The sequence below is a fragment of the Girardinichthys multiradiatus genome, chromosome 19, assembly GCF_021462225.1.
Source record: "Girardinichthys multiradiatus isolate DD_20200921_A chromosome 19, DD_fGirMul_XY1, whole genome shotgun sequence".
NCBI lineage: Eukaryota > Metazoa > Chordata > Actinopteri > Cyprinodontiformes > Goodeidae > Girardinichthys > Girardinichthys multiradiatus.
In genome coordinates this window covers 23,959,492-23,976,984 of record NC_061811.1, presented here as the reverse complement: position 1 = coordinate 23,976,984, position 17,493 = coordinate 23,959,492, and the positions used below count along the sequence as shown (strand labels likewise).

Below are 17,493 nucleotides of genomic sequence, written 5' to 3'. Positions count from 1 at the left end.
TCTTTGTTTTTCTTATTGTCACTAACTTTCTATCAGTCACCTGTGTCTAAAACATGAGCACGTTCCCGTATTGTTACCTGTTGTTACAACACTGGATCCAGCCTGTTTCAGCATCTGCATGAGCTTGAGCCGGCGACCTTGAGGTCAAAGTGTTCCATCGATGACAGTCTTATCCCCCTAAATGCACCGCTGAGCATCCCGGCTAACATGTGCCAGTGCAAAGGTGTGTGTGATGAGAGGAGATGAATCACAGGCTGGGGTGAGAGGCGGTGTCATACAGATAACCTCTACAAAAGGACAGCGGGAAGAGCTTAAGGTTTCACATGTGAATGTGTGTGTGTGTTTGGTCTTTGTGTAAAAATGATATACCCTGAAACAGAGTATATAACAAAATGTGTGTACGTTTCCATGCATATGTGTAGAAGCATGAGTGGGAGAGTGAAACAAGAGGCCCTGACCTGGAGCAGTCCTGACATGAGCTGTCAACAAGATAACCCTCCTGATTGGAGAGACGAACAAGAGAGCATTGAATAATTCTTTACAGTTTGAGATGATGTGCACATGTTCCTGTAAGACAGTGGTGTCCCAACTCAGTCCTCAAGGACCAGCAACCTGCATGTCATAATAAACAATCAAAGTAATTTTCATTACCAGGCCCCTGCATAACTTGATTACATGCTGGGTTTGAATCAACTATGGTGGAGCGTCTAAACATGCAGGACACTGGCCCCTTAAGGACTAGAGAGACCCCTGAAGTATTATAAATCCTGGGGTCAGAGACTTCCAACTATTGTCAGCACCACTGTGAAATGGTGTCTTTATAAAGTGCCATGCAGAAGTAATGACACCCCTATATTTTTTTTCACATTTTATTTCAAGTGATTGAACAACACAATGATGTGTATATTCATGAGCTGAGCCAAACATGATACATGGTTTTTAACATTTTTCAACAATAAAAATCTGAAAAATGTGGCACAAATTTAATAAAACTTTTGACCACTTTACCCTGATACTTAAATTAAAACAAGTGCAACCAGTTGCTTTCAGAGGTCACCTAATAGAGACAAGCTGTTTAATCCATGCATAAATACAAGATCTGAGCTGACCACCTTTCTTTGGATCTCCTCTGTTGTAACTCATGTACATCCACCATAATCTGGATCTGTGGTGAAAGATTACAAAATAAATCTCTCAGAACACTGCTAAACTTCTGCTTTTCATTTATTTTGGTTTATATCTGCTGAGCGGGCAACAGGTGTTTAGCAGTTTTAACCTCTCTTGTTATTTCGTTGTTTAAAGATAATGATAATGGTCAAAAATCAAGTTTTGTGTTAAAATATTTGTTTTAAAAACATGATTTTGTGTTTTTGTAAAGTGTTCTGACTGAGAAAAGATGTTAGTAATTGGTATTTTTTTACAGTAGTTCTTTTTAGTAAGAATTGATGAGTCAGTCATTTTCTACCACTTATTCCATAGTGGGTCACAGGGGAGCTGGTGCCTATCTCCAGCAGTCTCTGGGCAAGAGGCAGGGTACACCCTGGACAAGTCGCCAGCCCATCACAAGGCAACACACAAACAACCACACACACACTCATTCATACACCTAAGGGCAATTTAGAGTTACCAATTAACCTAACAGGCATGTCTTTGGACTGTGGAAGGAAGCCAGAGTACCTGGTGAGAACCCATGCATGCATGGGGAGAACATGCAAACTCCATGCAGAAAGACCCCTGGTTGGGAATTGAACCCAGGACCTTCTTGCTGCAAGGCAACAGTACTACCAACTGCGCCACCATGCAGCCAAGAATTGATCAGTGTTCTAAAATATAAGAATAATATATAAGTCTAGTTTTAGCACTTAACTGTTGTTGTGCTATATCTGCCACAAATCGTTACAACAGAATGGCGAAAATGTTCTAACAAATATTTCTTTGGTGTCTTTTATAATCATACGCATTTTTCCCAAAAAATGAAACTACCATCCAAAAAAATATTTTTCTCTTTTTTGTAAAATCTTAGTTTTTCTGTGTGCTAAATCCTAAGAGTAGAAATAAAAATTTGTTTGTTTATTTTACCTTTAAAACAAACACATTTTCTACTAGGTAAATAAATGTCTTTATATAAAGGTTGTTTAGCTATCGTGGCTTTGGATACATGTAATTCAGCATCACCAGGGCCATAAGAGGTTCTTTGGATTATAAAAGTTGCTAATCTGGTTTACATAGAAGGCAAATTTTGAATAAGATTGGCTCTGAGCAAAGGGGTTATTTATTATGGATTTTCCAGCTGACAATATTGGCTTAAGATGATTCAAAAAGCTGTAAATTGTAAAATGTTTCCAACAACTCTGTACCTAAAGTGGTGTTTTTTATTCCTTGACAATGTTCTGTTTTCTCATACATTTTTTCCAGGTTTTCTTGCAGGTTAGAGAACTACATCCATGGGGAAGCATTTACATACATCTGCTAAACAAATGTGTGTTAACCACTTTATGTTTAAAACTGCCTTCTTGTGTTTACATTGCACGGCTTTCCAGAGCTTTCTAATTAAAGCAACCCTCATTAGTAAAAGTCAGATGATTTCTTGGATTTAGAAACATGGACACAAAAATGTGCAATTAAATCTCCAACATCTTGTGACCCCTAGAAGTAAAAGGAACATTTCCACAACAGAGCCTTTGAGTGCTTCCACTAAAACAAAGCCATGCTACTGGAACTCGTCGTCCTTTGTTCTTCGGAAGTGATTTTACTGTCTGTAAACACTCGCATTCTACTTTACATTGGAATGTCAGAGTAAAAAGCCTTTTTGAAGACTCCAGCCCATCACTTAGGCCACCAGTGTCAATAGACCCGCTGCCTAATGACTCACCTGTAATTGCGTGAGAACAAGTTTCTGCAGGAGACTGAGTGGCATGTCAAATTGGAATGACAAAGCCCTCGATCTGTTTATAAGAGTCATTCTGGAATTGACCCGCTCATGCTCAAACTCAGTCACGCTCCTTAATTTTCTGAATTTCTTAAGAACATTTAAAGGATTATGTGGATTTCCTGCACAAAACCTGAACTTTAATGACTTGTCTTGAGGCAGACTAGTAAACTAAACAGCATATTTACTAGTGTTTGGTAGTTATAAATATTGCACTTCAGGCCTTATAATAACCACCATATTCCCTTTATGTACTTAATAATGAGCCTGAAGGACTGTTACCATAACTAGCAGATTCTTGCAAAACCTCAGTATAGATCAGCTGAGACTCTTGAGCAAGTGGACAAAAAAGAACCAAAATACCTCCCATCTCCCAGCCTCTCTGTCTTCAACTACTTAAAAATGAAATTCTTCCATCTGCCCTTCATTTAATAGCCCTCTCTTTTTGATGCTGATATGCAGGCATCAAAGAGAAGTACAGGGGCAATTAGTTCACCTGCAGCACACTGAGTTTGATTTGTTTAATAAATAAAACAAAAATAAAGTTATCCCTATTCTGATTTTTTAACCATAATTTTCCCATACTTTTTAAGTTATATAAACTATAACAGTGCTTCTCAAACTTTAAAACAAGCACTACCTCAGTGGAAAATAAGGTTTCTACCTAGCACCGTACTGCCACGCATTTTTAAAATGACATGATTTGAAACTTTTCACTTTGTTTTTTTTTAAGGACCAAAAAGGAGGATAAAAACCTACATTCGTCTATTGACATTGTACATTTGGCTGAAGCTTGAGATTTCATAGTACATAAAATTTTTGCTCAGAGGCTGAAATTGTTATGTCCAACAATACACAAAAAATAGACTAAAAGTCCCCTGAAGTTAAAGTTGTAAGGGGGTAAGTTGGAGATCAATCAGAATCTTAAAATCTGTCATGGCCACATTGTTTTAGAAACACAGCAAGAGTTTTATTTATATTAATATAGAAAGTAAACCTTTTTGCAACAAGCACTCCAGGTGTGAAATGAATTATTAATACATGGTAAGTAACTCATACTGTCAAGTGTGGTGGAGGATCTCAGATGCTGTGGGCCTGTTTCTCCTCCACTGGCCTGAGTACATGACACCATCATAAACTTTATGAAATACCAGGGCATTTTAAATAAAAATCTAGTCCTCTGGCAGAATACTGAAAACAGGTCATCGCTGGCTCTGCAGTCATCCAAAAACATTTGGCCAAATCAATCCAAAACTGAGTTAACCAACCTTAAAATCTAATATGACTGCTGGGTGTGTACAACATACAGCAAGCAATAATAAACTGCCGTTTTGCAGTAGGTATCTCATTACATCTTCTTCACAGACAGTTCTCAATCACTGTTAGTGAACATGTTCCTTTAGTTTTTAAATACGTTACATAAAATGCAAAAAAATACACTGCTGTTAGCTTATATGGCTAATAGTAGCTATTTTGTCGCCCCTAATAGAAGTCCATTGGTTACTGCTAATAGCAGTTAGCTAGTCACTGCTAATAGCAATTACCTTGTCACTACTAAAAGTAGTTAGCTTATTACTGCTAATAGTGTATTGGCTTATCTGGTAATGGAGGGCAGTTAACTCAGGTTTGGAGTCATTCCCAGAATTATGCTCCAACTTCACTACTCTCATCGTTTTGTCTTTCTATTTGAAGCAAACATTAGTGTGCTAGAACAACTTGCCAACAAATTCCTGTTGGCAGGTATTTCATATGGGATTCACCTTGTAAATGGTTGCTAGATATCAATATTTCTTCACTGAACTCTACCAAGTACCCTAGTTTCAGAAGTATGAGCATAATAATAAATAATGCTCAAGTTCCATTCTTCTGAAAGTAGGGTACTTGGTAGATTACACCAATACCTTAGTATTTAATAAAATACAATTTTAAAATGGTATTTTATCAATATCAAACTGTCTTGTTCTTATTCAAAGATTGACCAAGAGACACTATGATATATCTCTAGCAGACAATGCACACCAACGTCATCCAGCAGTTTAAAGGAGTTTCTCTAAACATCATATAATTTGGGCCAGTCATCAGCTTGTAAATAACTGATGTAAAAGCCTTTTGTCTGATGGGGCACAGGTTGGAGACAGACGTCTTTGCTCTGCCGGCATGAGCCGCAGAAGACAAAGGCGGGAGACAGAGCGTCTAACCTTTGATTCTTCTGAGGACTTAGCCGCCTTGTGTCGGGGAACAGGCACAATCATGCTATCATTGTGGGGACCTCAGGAACAAAAGAATTACCCCCACACAGTCAGGCTGAACAAAACAACCCTGCTGGCACGGGATTAACAAGTATCACATCCAGCACGTTAGCCGAATTGACTTAAAACTGAAATTAAAAAATGATAAACCCCAATAACTGAAAGACCTACCTGCAAACACGCCTGCAAATTTTTTTTCCAAAAAATAAATCAATAGAAAACTGTGAAAATTGCTATATAATTCATTAGTGTAATCATATAGTAATTAAGACTCTCTTTTATGTGAATAGGTCATGTTACGACAGAGCCGGCCCAAGCTTGGAGGTGGCCCTAGAAAGAATTTCCTTTGGGGGCCCATTTACAAGCAGCGGAAATTATTACATTTAGATTTAAAATCTGACTGTTTATACAACGTAAAAACTCTAAAGATTTTCTGCATTATGTATACAAGTGTTGCATTTATAAACCTGTCTTTTGTGAATTCAAGTGTTCTCGGGACTCCAGGCCAGCCGGGGGTCCTATGGAGTTGTAAAGTTTGCTTGTAGCCGGCTCTGTCTTTGCTTTTTCACATTTTCTCTTCTTACCCTGTTCTTTGACTAAGAACTGATCTGTGAAAACAGAAAAAACAAATTGTAAAGTAATTCAACTTATCTTTAAATTTATTCCAGTTTAATTTCACAAAATTATAGAGATTGACAGCCTTTTTGTTGTCGGTTTTATTTTATTTGTTGTCAAGTTTATTTTAATGCCTTTTATGAACATATTGATTGTGTCTTCAACTAGTTCATAAAAGTCAGTTAACTTTAAATGTGTCGCAGGATTTGTTTAAAAATAATAATTTTTTTGTGAAGGTGGAAGGACGCAATTAATTTTTTTTATTATGAAAGCAATAAATATTACCAGCAAATAATACCTTTTTGGGTGACTTTCTTGTTTACTATTGTTACTATTTTCTAGATAATAAAAAAAAAAACTTACACAATCCAATGTACATTATGGAAGGATAAACAGTTTCTTTATGTTTAAAATAAGAACTCAATTTATTTTTAATATGTAGATATAAATATATATATATTTTGTCAAAATATATGATCATATTGTCAAAGAAAACAAAAAAGTGAGACAAACATACACCTCGTAAGAGTTATAAATAAGGGTCCAAGTGAGCATTTTTGGGAAAAAGACCTTCTGATTTGTTTTAGTGTCCACATTGCTTCGATCAAGGCACCATTCTTTGTCCAGGTTTTTTGCAAATGTGTCCACTAGCGGCAGCCACAGCCCTCGACTACCATTTCCTGGTAGTTTCTCAGGACCACCTTGTCATGTTCATCCAGGTAGAGCATGGAGATGGCGCTGAGCTCTGTTGGTACGCAGCAGGCCTTGGGAATGTTGTTATTCACAGAGTTCACCAGTGTCTGAACAATGGCATGATTGGTGGAGTTTAAATGATCTGCCAGGGGAAAGGGGCACTCTCCATGACAGTAATACGCTTGGTAGCCAGGTGGTGCCACTATCCAGTCGTTCCAGTTTACGTCACTGAAGTCTACGTACAATGCATGGCGCCGACAGTTGCGCCTGCCTTTGCGGCCCCGTTGTTTGGGACTGCGCTTGGTCCGCCGGGTCAGCGGGTGACCCTTCCCGTCGTGGCCGAAGGTCACCAGGAGAGGGCGCACCTGCTCCCAGTCCTCGCCGGGCTCCTGACTGACCGAGCGACTGATGCGAACATGTCGGCCCTGATGGCGTGGGGTCTGGTTAAGGTGTAGAACCTCTACAGCCAGTCCGTAATTAGGTTCGCCTTCACGAGTCCAGCGCAAAATGGCAGGGCTGACATCAAAGCTCTCCCAGCGGGACGCATTGTGTCGAACAAGCCGTGTATCCAGAAGCTGGGTGATGAGCTGCCCGGGCTGTGGGGGTTTCAGGACCTCATAGATGTTTATGCGGTGCAGGCTCTGTTTGTCAGCGGTGGCCGCATCAATCTGACTACGGTAAAGTCTTAGCTCTGCAGAGGACAGCAGCTCATCCTCTGGAATGCTGCTGAGGTTGAACAGGAAGCGAAGAGGAATGGATTCTCCATCACCCACCTCATGGAACCTCTCCATGTGCTCTAAAAATAAGGAAAAGGAAAAATGTGGGATGGTTGCTGAAGTGCACAAGGATACATTTTTACAAATAATGAAATAAAGAATACATATCTTTGAATCTTTTAAGATCACTCTTCTTTATTCTTATGTCAAATGATATCAAGCACTTTATTGTCATGCCCTTCAAGACCTCGGGGGCAGTAAAAATTAAAATATATTTCATTCAAGTTCTTTACCTTTCTTTTATGATTATCCTGCCCTTCTCTCAGTGCCTTTCTTTGAGCACTTTGCTGAAACATGCATTACACGGAGGGTGGTGATTAACGTACCACAACTACAGCATAAACACAGTGGAGGCTCCCTGTTCCACTCACAGTCTGCAGATCTCTGGCAAGATCACCATTGTTGGGGAAAGGAATGTTGTGTCTACTATTTTCCTGCTCAATCCACCCCTGTTATTTCACACCCAGGCCCTAATCTGGCCCAGGTGCTTCTCAATATTAAAACCTGCTGTGTTTTTGATTGCCCCTGCAGTTTGTCCACTTAAAAGATTTATCATTTGCATCATGAATAACCATTAAGGAGTCAGACAAAACAATAGAATCTCATATGTCTGAAGCCTATGGGGAAGAGGATACTGCATGGGAATGCTGTGCATTCAAACCTAAAGGACATTTAGGCATTCGTGCATGCTTACACACACTTCTCATTTCTTGTCTGCTTTGTAGCTTAACAGGAAAAAAGATTTTTTTCCCTTTACAACCGGTCAATAAAATTCATAATTTTCCAGGCTGAAATCCGCAATGTATGCTTTGCCTTTCCTGTAAACATGTCTCCTCGTCTAACCATCCATCTGCTGCAGACTCTTTATATCCCTGTGGTTTGGACTCAACTGAGTCACTATCACACGACAGTGCTTCCATGAAAGCAAGCACTCCTACTTCAAATGCTTACAAGCATGTTATTAAGATAGTTCGGCGAAGGAGGTGAGGGTAAATGCTTGTGGACAGATGTACAGATGCATGCACAAGTCCAGATATTAGCATTAATGACTTGATTGTAATAAAATCGTTGAAGAAATATTTTTTGCTTCATAAGATGACTGCAAACTGCTTTGTGATTCATTATTAGTGCCATACAACATGTTTGGGCTAATTTATAAATTAAGGGGGAAGACAAATTTATTGGAGAAGCAAAAGAAAAATGTTTGTCAGTATAAATTCTGGGAGTTGCGGAGCTAGTACTTTGCTTCTTCATAATTTTGTACTTTTAGCAGTTTTAGTCATTTTGTATATAGTTTGTGCGTGATACAATAGAGCCACTGACGACAAACAGAGCCTTAGCATGATGGTGCCACCACCATGCAGATTTTATATAGTAGCAAAAGGGACAATATGTCATGGGACATTTTATAATAATAATAATAATAATCATCATTTTTATTGGTCATTGCACATGTACATTACAACAAAATTTGTCTTCTGCATTTAACCCATCCCTTACAGGGAGCAGTGGGCTGCCATTGTGCCATGCCCAGGGAGCATTCTGGGGCTTAGGGTCTTGCTCAGGGACCCAGAGTGGTAATCTGTGGGATATGAACCTGGCCCCTTGTGTCCCCTCTGAAACACAAACCTCCTGTTCTAACCACTAGGCCACCACTCCCACTATTGGTCATATGTCAGTTCATATTTGCTGTGACTACCAATGACTTAAAATCATTTCTATAATGTACTGTGAGATAATTAGGTTTTGTGACAAGTATTATCTACTTAGATATGTCAGTGATCATAAAGTCTTATGTTTCGGAAATGTAGCTGGCCCAGTGGTGGTTCTAGACCAAAACCGTGTATGTGATCCAATATAGCTGAAGTTAAAAGTGCAAAATCTTAATTTTTAATTCATTGTTCAAGTAAAACTGTAAAGGTAAAAAATGAAATTGTTTAAAGGCACCAATCAGATACAGTTTCTGTGCCAGCGCATATTATTATTAGAAATTGATTTAGTATTATGTCTTCGGTACAGGGGCTATAACTGTTGGCTCCTGTCTAGAAACACCCATGAGCTGGCCTAAACAGGGTTTAATATCAGAACCAATGAAAATAGGATGTAATATGAGATCTTCTGACAATAATTCACAATGAAATTAAAATAGTAGGAAACGTGTGTATTTTTATTGTCACTTTCTCCATGATTCATCAGAAATATTGTAATACCAAGAAACATAAACTGACAAACAATGGCTGAAGTACATAAAAAAAAAAAACTATAGAAAACTAAAGAGTAATAGTAGCTCAATTAATTTGCACTGAGTCAAATATACTATGACGGCTGTTAAAGTGGAAACTACTGTGAGTAGTAAATTTACATGCAGGAGGACCCGTTGGTATAGCATGTGCAAATGCATGAAAAATTAATTAATCGATGGAAGAAATGATAAATGAAAACTATAATAATAAAACAGTTGCTAGTTGGGCTTTTTTCTTGATTAGACATGGGCCGGCCATCAGGCAAGTAATAGTTAAAAAAAACTGCTTTAAATAGATGGTCAAGCTCATGGTGGTTTTCTTTGGCTGTTTGAGGCATAAAGTAAAGAAGCACTGACCCTCCCACACCCTTTTGCTGCACCCACCCAGTCAGATGGGTGAAATACTGGTACTGCACTTTTCTGTCGCTTAAAAGAAAGACAAAGCCAGCTGTTGGTAAATGTTAGAAAACATGGAGTCATGGTGTGGAAGCCAAAAGAGCAACACCCATCACTCTTATAAGGGGAATGTTGTTTTGAAACTACAGTTGGCAAGCTATGAAGGTCTTCTCTGTTAAACAACTGATTTCGGATTGGCTTCATGAGTAGATAGCCTGACTAATAACAGCCTATTACACTCCCAGTGAATCTCTTTAAAGAGAATTGCCAAAGGTGTAATGTTCAGCGCAACAAGCAACTAAAAGCTTCTGACCACATTTATCCAATGTTTATTCTACATTTTTGCTCAAGTCTATGCATCAACATCAAAACAACAGTAAATAAATGCAATAGATATAAAACATGTACCAATAATAATCAACATGTTCACCCTTGAAACTGTGGTATTTTTACTCAAGTTTGTTACACCATTAGGATTTCAGATTGGCCCTTGATTGGCTATCATCTTTATAAGGTAGCACTGCTTTAAAACTACAATAAACAAGTCAAGACACAATAGGCTTTACCAGAGTAGATAGCCTAACTAATTGTACAGCTAATATCAGTTTCTGTACTTATATTAAAGAGCAGAACAACACAAAAAAGTAATATTCTGCACAATAAGTACTTAAAATGTATGACTGAATTTAATCTATGTATTAAAAAACTAATAAATAACTGTAATAATTAGTTACATTAATTAATTATAACATATTTAACTAAATATGTTATATTTAGGAGCAGTAGAAATATTTGTTGTTTTTCTGACTTAAGTAAAAGCAATGAGATTGTGTTATAGGTTTTTGTTTAAAATATTTGAGTCAATACCATGATACTGGGGTATTTTTAGTCTATGTCATCTTGCCATGTGAATATCATACCAGTCCATGCCTTTCTTGGTCTCAGTGTACTTCTGTGGCTGGCATATATGGAGAAATAAAAAATAAATGCTGGACTTGTTCTTCTGCCTCAAGATCTCCCAGTTTTCCCAGTTCACCATATACCATAGTTAATTTCTTACTTTTTTGCACATCTTTTTAAAGTTGTAAAGTTTTTCTGTATCTTTTTCAATTCTGTGAAACTGTTGTCTTTTAAAACCTAAGTGAAACCTTTGCTTTTGAGCTGAAATGTAGCAGCCTCTATGCACAGAAATTCCCTCTAATCTTCTTGTCTTTGCATCTCACAGGCTCCTGAGACTGTTTTCGCCTTGATCCAAAGAACTGCAGTGTTTTTCTCTCAGCACCTACATTTTTTACAGGGAGGCCTTTATTTAGAAGGTTGCGGAGTAGCATTAAAGATAATTGCATGGCGAGGACGATCTTTCTTAAAGAGCCCTCCGTATAAACTAGGGACATGAGAGAGGAGCGAGCTAGGTTTCCAAGCCAAGAACAGGCTTTTTTAAAACCCTCTTCTGCTGGGTGGAGCAAGAAGTGTAGGTCAGTAATGTGAAGGTATGCCTTTTCCTTCAGTTACAAACCAAACACACAGCTCTGTCAAATTAGGCTCTTGAGAGCTTGTCTAGCTGAATTTTATGACTCTCTGCAGACTGTGCTTGGTGACCACATCCTTAGATTCTTTGGTCATGGCGAGATGGGTGGAGCACTCTTGCATTTTTTGTTTTACTCTGAATTCTCTGCAGTCTGCTGCCATGCCAAAGCATCTCGCTACTACAAGAACTGTTAGACTAATATTATCAACCTTAGAGCCTTAGATGTGCATTCTGTAATATCTATTTCTGATGTCACAACCTCATTTTTCATCTTGTGAAAGCATCCTCAGTTTTTCGTACCTTCATGGTGGAAGGCCCTCACAGTGTTGGCCCGGCTGGCCGACCTCTCGGGGTACTCGAAGTCAATGTCGTGAGCTCCGACCTCTTCAGCCTCCCCCGACTGCAGCCTGTAGAGGTCCAGCAGGTAGCGGGGCACAGTGACTGAGCGACTGGGCCGTGGCCGCCTCTTGAGGCCAAACATGTGCAGCAGTGTGGCCTCAAAGTCCCGCAACAGTTCATGGCTCTGAGCGGCCGAACGACCCTGCAGGCCAGGTACTTTCTTCTTCCCTTCTTCAGGTATTAGACTAGCATGGTTGCTTTCTCCCAGCAGGACTTGGCATATTAAAATGACCATCAGCATTCGATTACCAGGAATCATGATGTCTCTGTTGGGGGCAGCAGATGGAAAAAGATGACAGAAGTTTAGAAAAGGTCTGAGCTGAGAGCAGATGGGTCAGAGGACATAAGAAGAAAAAAGAATGTCTGTCTTTTCCACAACATATCTCACAACTAACCCCCCCATTTACCCATTCCCTCTAAAGGCAGACTGATTATCCTCAATAATGCAGTCATGTTTACAGTAAAGCAGACTACGATCAGATACACTGCTTTTTGTGTATCTTTTGTGACATCCTCCAAATGTAAACAGCCGGTTCTACGCTCCAGCATTTTAAATGCAATCCCCCACCCCTTTCGCTTGTCTCCTGCACTACAGCTGCATAAGTAAAAGAGGCAGACTTGGGGTCATAGCAAATTTGTAAGTTACAGAGCAAACCTTAGGGCTTTCTTGTTGTTTGCATCACATTTAAAACAAACTACTCTTTCTCATGCACATGACCAACCCAACACCTTTGGTTTAGCTATGGACTAATGCTACAGTCTCAGGTTCCCTGAGAGAAGAGAAGAGAAGAGAAGAGAAGAGAAGAGAAGAGAAGAGAAGAGAAGAGAAGAGAAGAGAAGAGAAGAGAAGAGAAGAGAAGAGAAGAGAAGAGAAGAGAAGAGAAGAGAAGAGAAGAGAAGAGAAGAAGATATGCAAGATGCAGCACAAAACTGATACGGCACTGTCCACGTACTTACCGACAGAAAAGAAAGCATGGGAAAACAGTCCATGTTTCTTGGGAGCACGCAATGGACACGTTCTTCCAGGAAATGTTAGGTGGTGTTGGGAGGCTGCAGGAGGGCGTTGGAGTGACCCTGTTCCTGAAAGATACAGTAGAAAACACACGGGGGGAGGGGGGTGGGTTATAAACCGATGGCGGCTGCAAACACTTGAGGTTGTTACATGGTATTTACTTGAAGACCAGCACATGAGAATGTGTGTGTGCATGTGTGGGTGTGTGTGGGCGGCCAGCAGAGAGACCCAGTGTCTCTTTAAGGCTTATCATTTTGGGTTGTGGGTAAGCTAGCTATTTGCTGCAACTGGAATGTAAGGAGGTATGTGCCACAAAACAGACAGCAGATCACTAATGTCTAAACCTCAACACAGACAGCAAGAAGACGATGTTCAATAACTACATCTGACGCTGACTAAAGACGAAATCTACATAAAACATATGCAATGATTTGCTTTAAGATGCCATTTAATGTATTACCTGCTGCTGAGTCACACTCATTAATTTATGAGTGAGAACCCTGAAGCAGCCCAGGTCTTCATTTAAGCTGGTGTACATCCAAACAATAGTACACAGAAAGCAAGACATACAAGGCCTTGCAAAAGTATTCACATTCCTTCATATTTCACATTTTTCGCTTTATTTTTGGTGATCGCCTAACACAAAGTAGTGCATAATTGTGAAGTGAAGGGAATATGATACATGCGTTTTAACTTTTGTTTTATAAAAATCTGAAAAGTGTGGCATGCATTTGTATTCAGCCCTATTAAGAAAATCGTATGCAGAGCCACCCTTCAACTCTGCCAAGTTTCCTAGAGAAATCCCCATAGCATCATGCTGCCACCACCATGGATTTTTTGTGGTCAGGGTGATTTCCAGTGATAATCTTCCACCCCCACATAGTGTTTTGAATGTAGCTTTGTGTCTGACCAGATCACCTTTTCCACATGTTTGCTGTGTCCCTGACATAGCTTGCAACAAACTCCAGGACTTGTTTATTGCTTTCTTTCAACAGCATATGGCCCCAACTATACCCTTTTACTCAAACAGATTCTCCCACCTGAGTTGTTGATCTCTGTAGCTCCTCAGTTTAGATGGATGACCACATCTTGGTAGATTTGCTGTTTATCTATACTCTTCCATTTCTCGGGTGATGTATTAACCAATGCTCCATGAGATATCCAAGGCTTAGGATATTGATTAATAACCTATCCATGTTTGAAAGTTCTCTGATTGTTCACTAATGTTCTACAACAAGGCCATTTTAGAACAGCTTTTAAATTACACACAGGTTGAAGGTATTTGCTAATTAGTTGACTTCTGAAGAAAACGATGAAGGTGACTCTGGGTTTCATTTGGGTTATCAGAGTAAAGGGGCCTAAATACAACTGTAGGTTTTCAGATTTTGGTTTGTAAAATGTTTTGTCCATTTATTCACAATTATGCACTACTATCACAACGAAACTGAAGTGTGATTCTTTAACTTCTGCAAAGCATTATATTCCCAAGAAAGTTTCTGTTTTTGTGTGTAACCCTGACAAGTGGTGTGTTTCCAAGTGTGCGAATGTTCCTGGTTTGGTATCTGTGAGAGTATCTCAGCCCTTGCATGGCTCACTCTACATGCAATCAAGAATAATTTTTTTTCCTAACAGCATTAGGCTGACCTGAGCGTGACCCTTCTTTCTCGGTCATGGCACTGGATCTAACGTCTGTGTGCAAAAGCAGAACAACACACACACACACACGAAAAAAGCTGAGGAGCATCGAGCACGCGCATGCATGATCTGTCTGCACTTTTACACTAAATGTGTGCCACCGCTCGCGTATTCGTGAGAACTTTGGTGAAGCGAGGGAGAGGAGGGGTCAGAACATGATCAGCTCTATTACCCATGGGGTGCTGGGATAAACGTGTCTGTCTGTCTGTCTGTGTGTGTGTGTGTGTGTGTGCGTGCGTGCGTGCGTGCGTGCATGTGTGTGTGTGTGTATGAATCAGTGAGTGCACATCTCTGACAACAAACGTTCATTGTACAGAGCAGGCCTCTCCCATGATTACAGGGATTCATAGCAGTGAAAAGAAGTGACCATACAGAACATCTTGTAACTGTAACCAGCCACTGAGAAAGCTGTACCCTACAGCGTACAAACGACTCAAAGTGGTGTGATGATGATGAAAGGCGAATAAAAAGAACACTTAGTGGAGAAACTCTTAAATTTAGAAAAAAATGAAGAATGTGTACATGTTTACTAGCCTGGAAGATACAAAAGTGAAACATTAGAAGTTTTAACAACATCTTGTACAACTCCTCTCAAACAAACAACCATAGCACAGCAGCACCTGCATTATATATGTGTTCAGGGTGCTTTACATCCAAAAATCCTTCAAACCTAGCAACAGACAGGCCCTTTTTTTACAGTGACAAATGCAGACCAGGGTGCAATTAGGCCGTAGCAGTCAACTGCCCTTGGCTTTGCTCGCTCCTGCTTTTGCCTCTCCCTCCCTCCCTCCCTCCCTCCCTCCCTCCCTCTCAGTCTCTCTCTGACCAGAGATAATGTGATATGACTATGCACATGGCTCTTCAGATGTGTTTCTTGAGGAATTTGACAGGATTGGTGGGAGGGAAGATGGGAACGAGGCAGAGAGGGAGAGAGGAGTGCAACAAGTTGCCACGGGAACAGATCTATGACCTGATTTTATCATTAAGGGTGTCTGCAGCAGCATGTCTGTCGTAAATGGAAGCTATGTTTTTCAGTTTGTAGTTATATGGAAACACTATTATGGATGATGACCTTCCAAATGGAGAGGTTTGTTTTTTTTTTTTAGAGTTTCAGGAGTTTAAGACACACTTTTACCATGCAGTATTATTTATAACACAACTTTTAACTGCTCGTGGTTTTCTTGGCTGATACTCTGCCCTCCTTGAAGTTTACTTTATAATTCATATCTAACTTCAGGGAAGATTTGGGAACAATCACAATAAAAATTGAGAAGATTTTATTTCATAAAAATAGTTCAAGCTAGTTCCTCCTTTGAAGATAACTGACATGATAACAAGATATGCACCGATCAGGCTTTTGCTGGCTGATACCGATTTCTTTTTATTGTAAGCAACCAATTTTGTTTTCCAAAGACTAAACACACAAAAAAATAGATTTTTCAGTGTTTGACCAGCTGATCACCAGCTGATGAAGGTGACCCAAATCTGATCTCTGGCTTTCAGCTTTTCTACTGATCAAATATTAGAATATATTTAAACCCTGGGGGTATTAAAACAGTAATGGACATTAATTTTGATCAAATATTACAACTGAAAATGTAAAAATAAAACACAATAATTTCATTTGTTTCCAATACAAATTCAAATATATAAAATCCATAAGATCACTGTCAGCAGATTGTCTGTAAAACTTTCTAAGATTAACTTGACTGATTTCCCTTCATATCTGTCATGGACCTTATAATCCAGAGGCTGCATTTATTGTTTTTTTTTTTTTTTTTTAAATGGTAACTCATTTTGAATGGGTAATTTCGATTTCAATGAACTGTTAAAACTTTAATGTACGTGGATTTCTGTTACTCTGTAGCTTCTTTCTATTTTTGCACATAAATCATGTCTGTAACTCTACACCAGTTATCTTTTGAAACCCTATCGTGTTTTTGAAACCAACGTGACAAATTAAAATGCGCTCAAAAAATGCGCAAGTATTATTGCTGAGATTACATATTTGTACTGTAATTTATCACCGATTACAATGGAAACTTTGCAAATAGTTTTGGACCAAAGCTAATTTTTGACCTCATTTTCATAGCTCTGTCTCCATTTCCTCATATCTGAGTGGAGGCGAGTGTATTTTTTTTCTTTATTAAAATATTCTAATAAATGAAGGGGAATATTTGAGCGGTTCGGAAACAAGCGACGCGCAGGGAAATCAGACGCTTTGTTTGGAAATGACCTCACTATCTTGGTTTTGTCGTTGCACAAGGCTTTCAGAACAAACCAGCAAAAACCTGTTGCTTCTGAAGGATCACATACTTTTCCATTCATCTCAAACTGGATCATTAGGACACACTGGGATGTCGTTTTCATTCGAGAATTTTATTTCTCTTGTGAATTATTTTCAGACTTTCCAGAAATAATAAAATAAATCCCCATAAAGATCCCGTAAATGGTCTAAAGTCCCTTTTATGATTTCTGAGAAGTGAGTGCGTCAGATGATGAGCGCTTACCATCAGTAAGACATACAGGTATCCTCGTATGAAAATGAAAAAGGTGTTTCTAAACAGTCCACGCGATCTGCCGCAAAAACAAACACAAAAATTCAGCCTCGGAAGAAAGTTGGGTGCCTTTTTAGCAGGTTTATCCTTCTGTGAAAGCTCTAAAGGCGGCTCTCGGACTCTGCGGCGGGTTTGCCTGTCTGTCTCCAGAACAGTCGGTGCGCAAAGGACGGGCAGACTCCAAATGATCCAGCATCTGCGATCCCTTCAGTTTTTATGTGTCCGCCCAATTTGCCCTCCGTCCCTTTACCACCACCTCCCTCATCTGTCTCAAACACCTTGGATAACCCCCCTTCTTTCCTCATCTGCTATGGAAATAGAAAGCAGCCCACAGTTGTTTTTTTTTTATGTGACTTATAAAAGATATTTGATCATAACTCTCTTAATGCAATTATATTCCT

The 17,493-nt window shown here is 39.3% G+C and overlaps 1 protein-coding gene across 1 annotated transcript; it reads right to left on the bottom strand.

The window, feature by feature from the left end:
• Positions 1-5,819: 5,819 nt before the first annotated feature.
• bmp4 (bone morphogenetic protein 4) lies at positions 5,820-17,289 on the bottom strand. Its single transcript, XM_047345209.1, has 4 exons — positions 17,045-17,289; positions 12,785-12,907; positions 11,729-12,093; positions 5,820-7,282 (listed from the first exon to the last, which is right to left on the bottom strand). The coding sequence occupies exons 3-4, from the start codon at positions 12,084-12,086 to the stop codon at positions 6,441-6,443; spliced, it is 1,200 nt and encodes a 399-aa protein (XP_047201165.1). The 5' UTR covers positions 12,087-12,093; positions 12,785-12,907; positions 17,045-17,289; the 3' UTR covers positions 5,820-6,440.
• Between the last annotated feature and the right edge of the window lie 204 nt (positions 17,290-17,493).

Excerpts from the sequence above, each read along its gene's own strand:
- bmp4 (XM_047345209.1), bottom strand. The coding sequence starts at position 12,086 with ATGATTCCTGGTAATCGAATGCTGATGGTCATTTTAATATGCCAAGTC. Across the intron at positions 7,283-11,728 it reads GAGGGCCTTCCACCATGAAG|AGCACATGGAGAGGTTCCAT; the intron begins GTACGAAAAACT and ends CCTTATTTTTAG.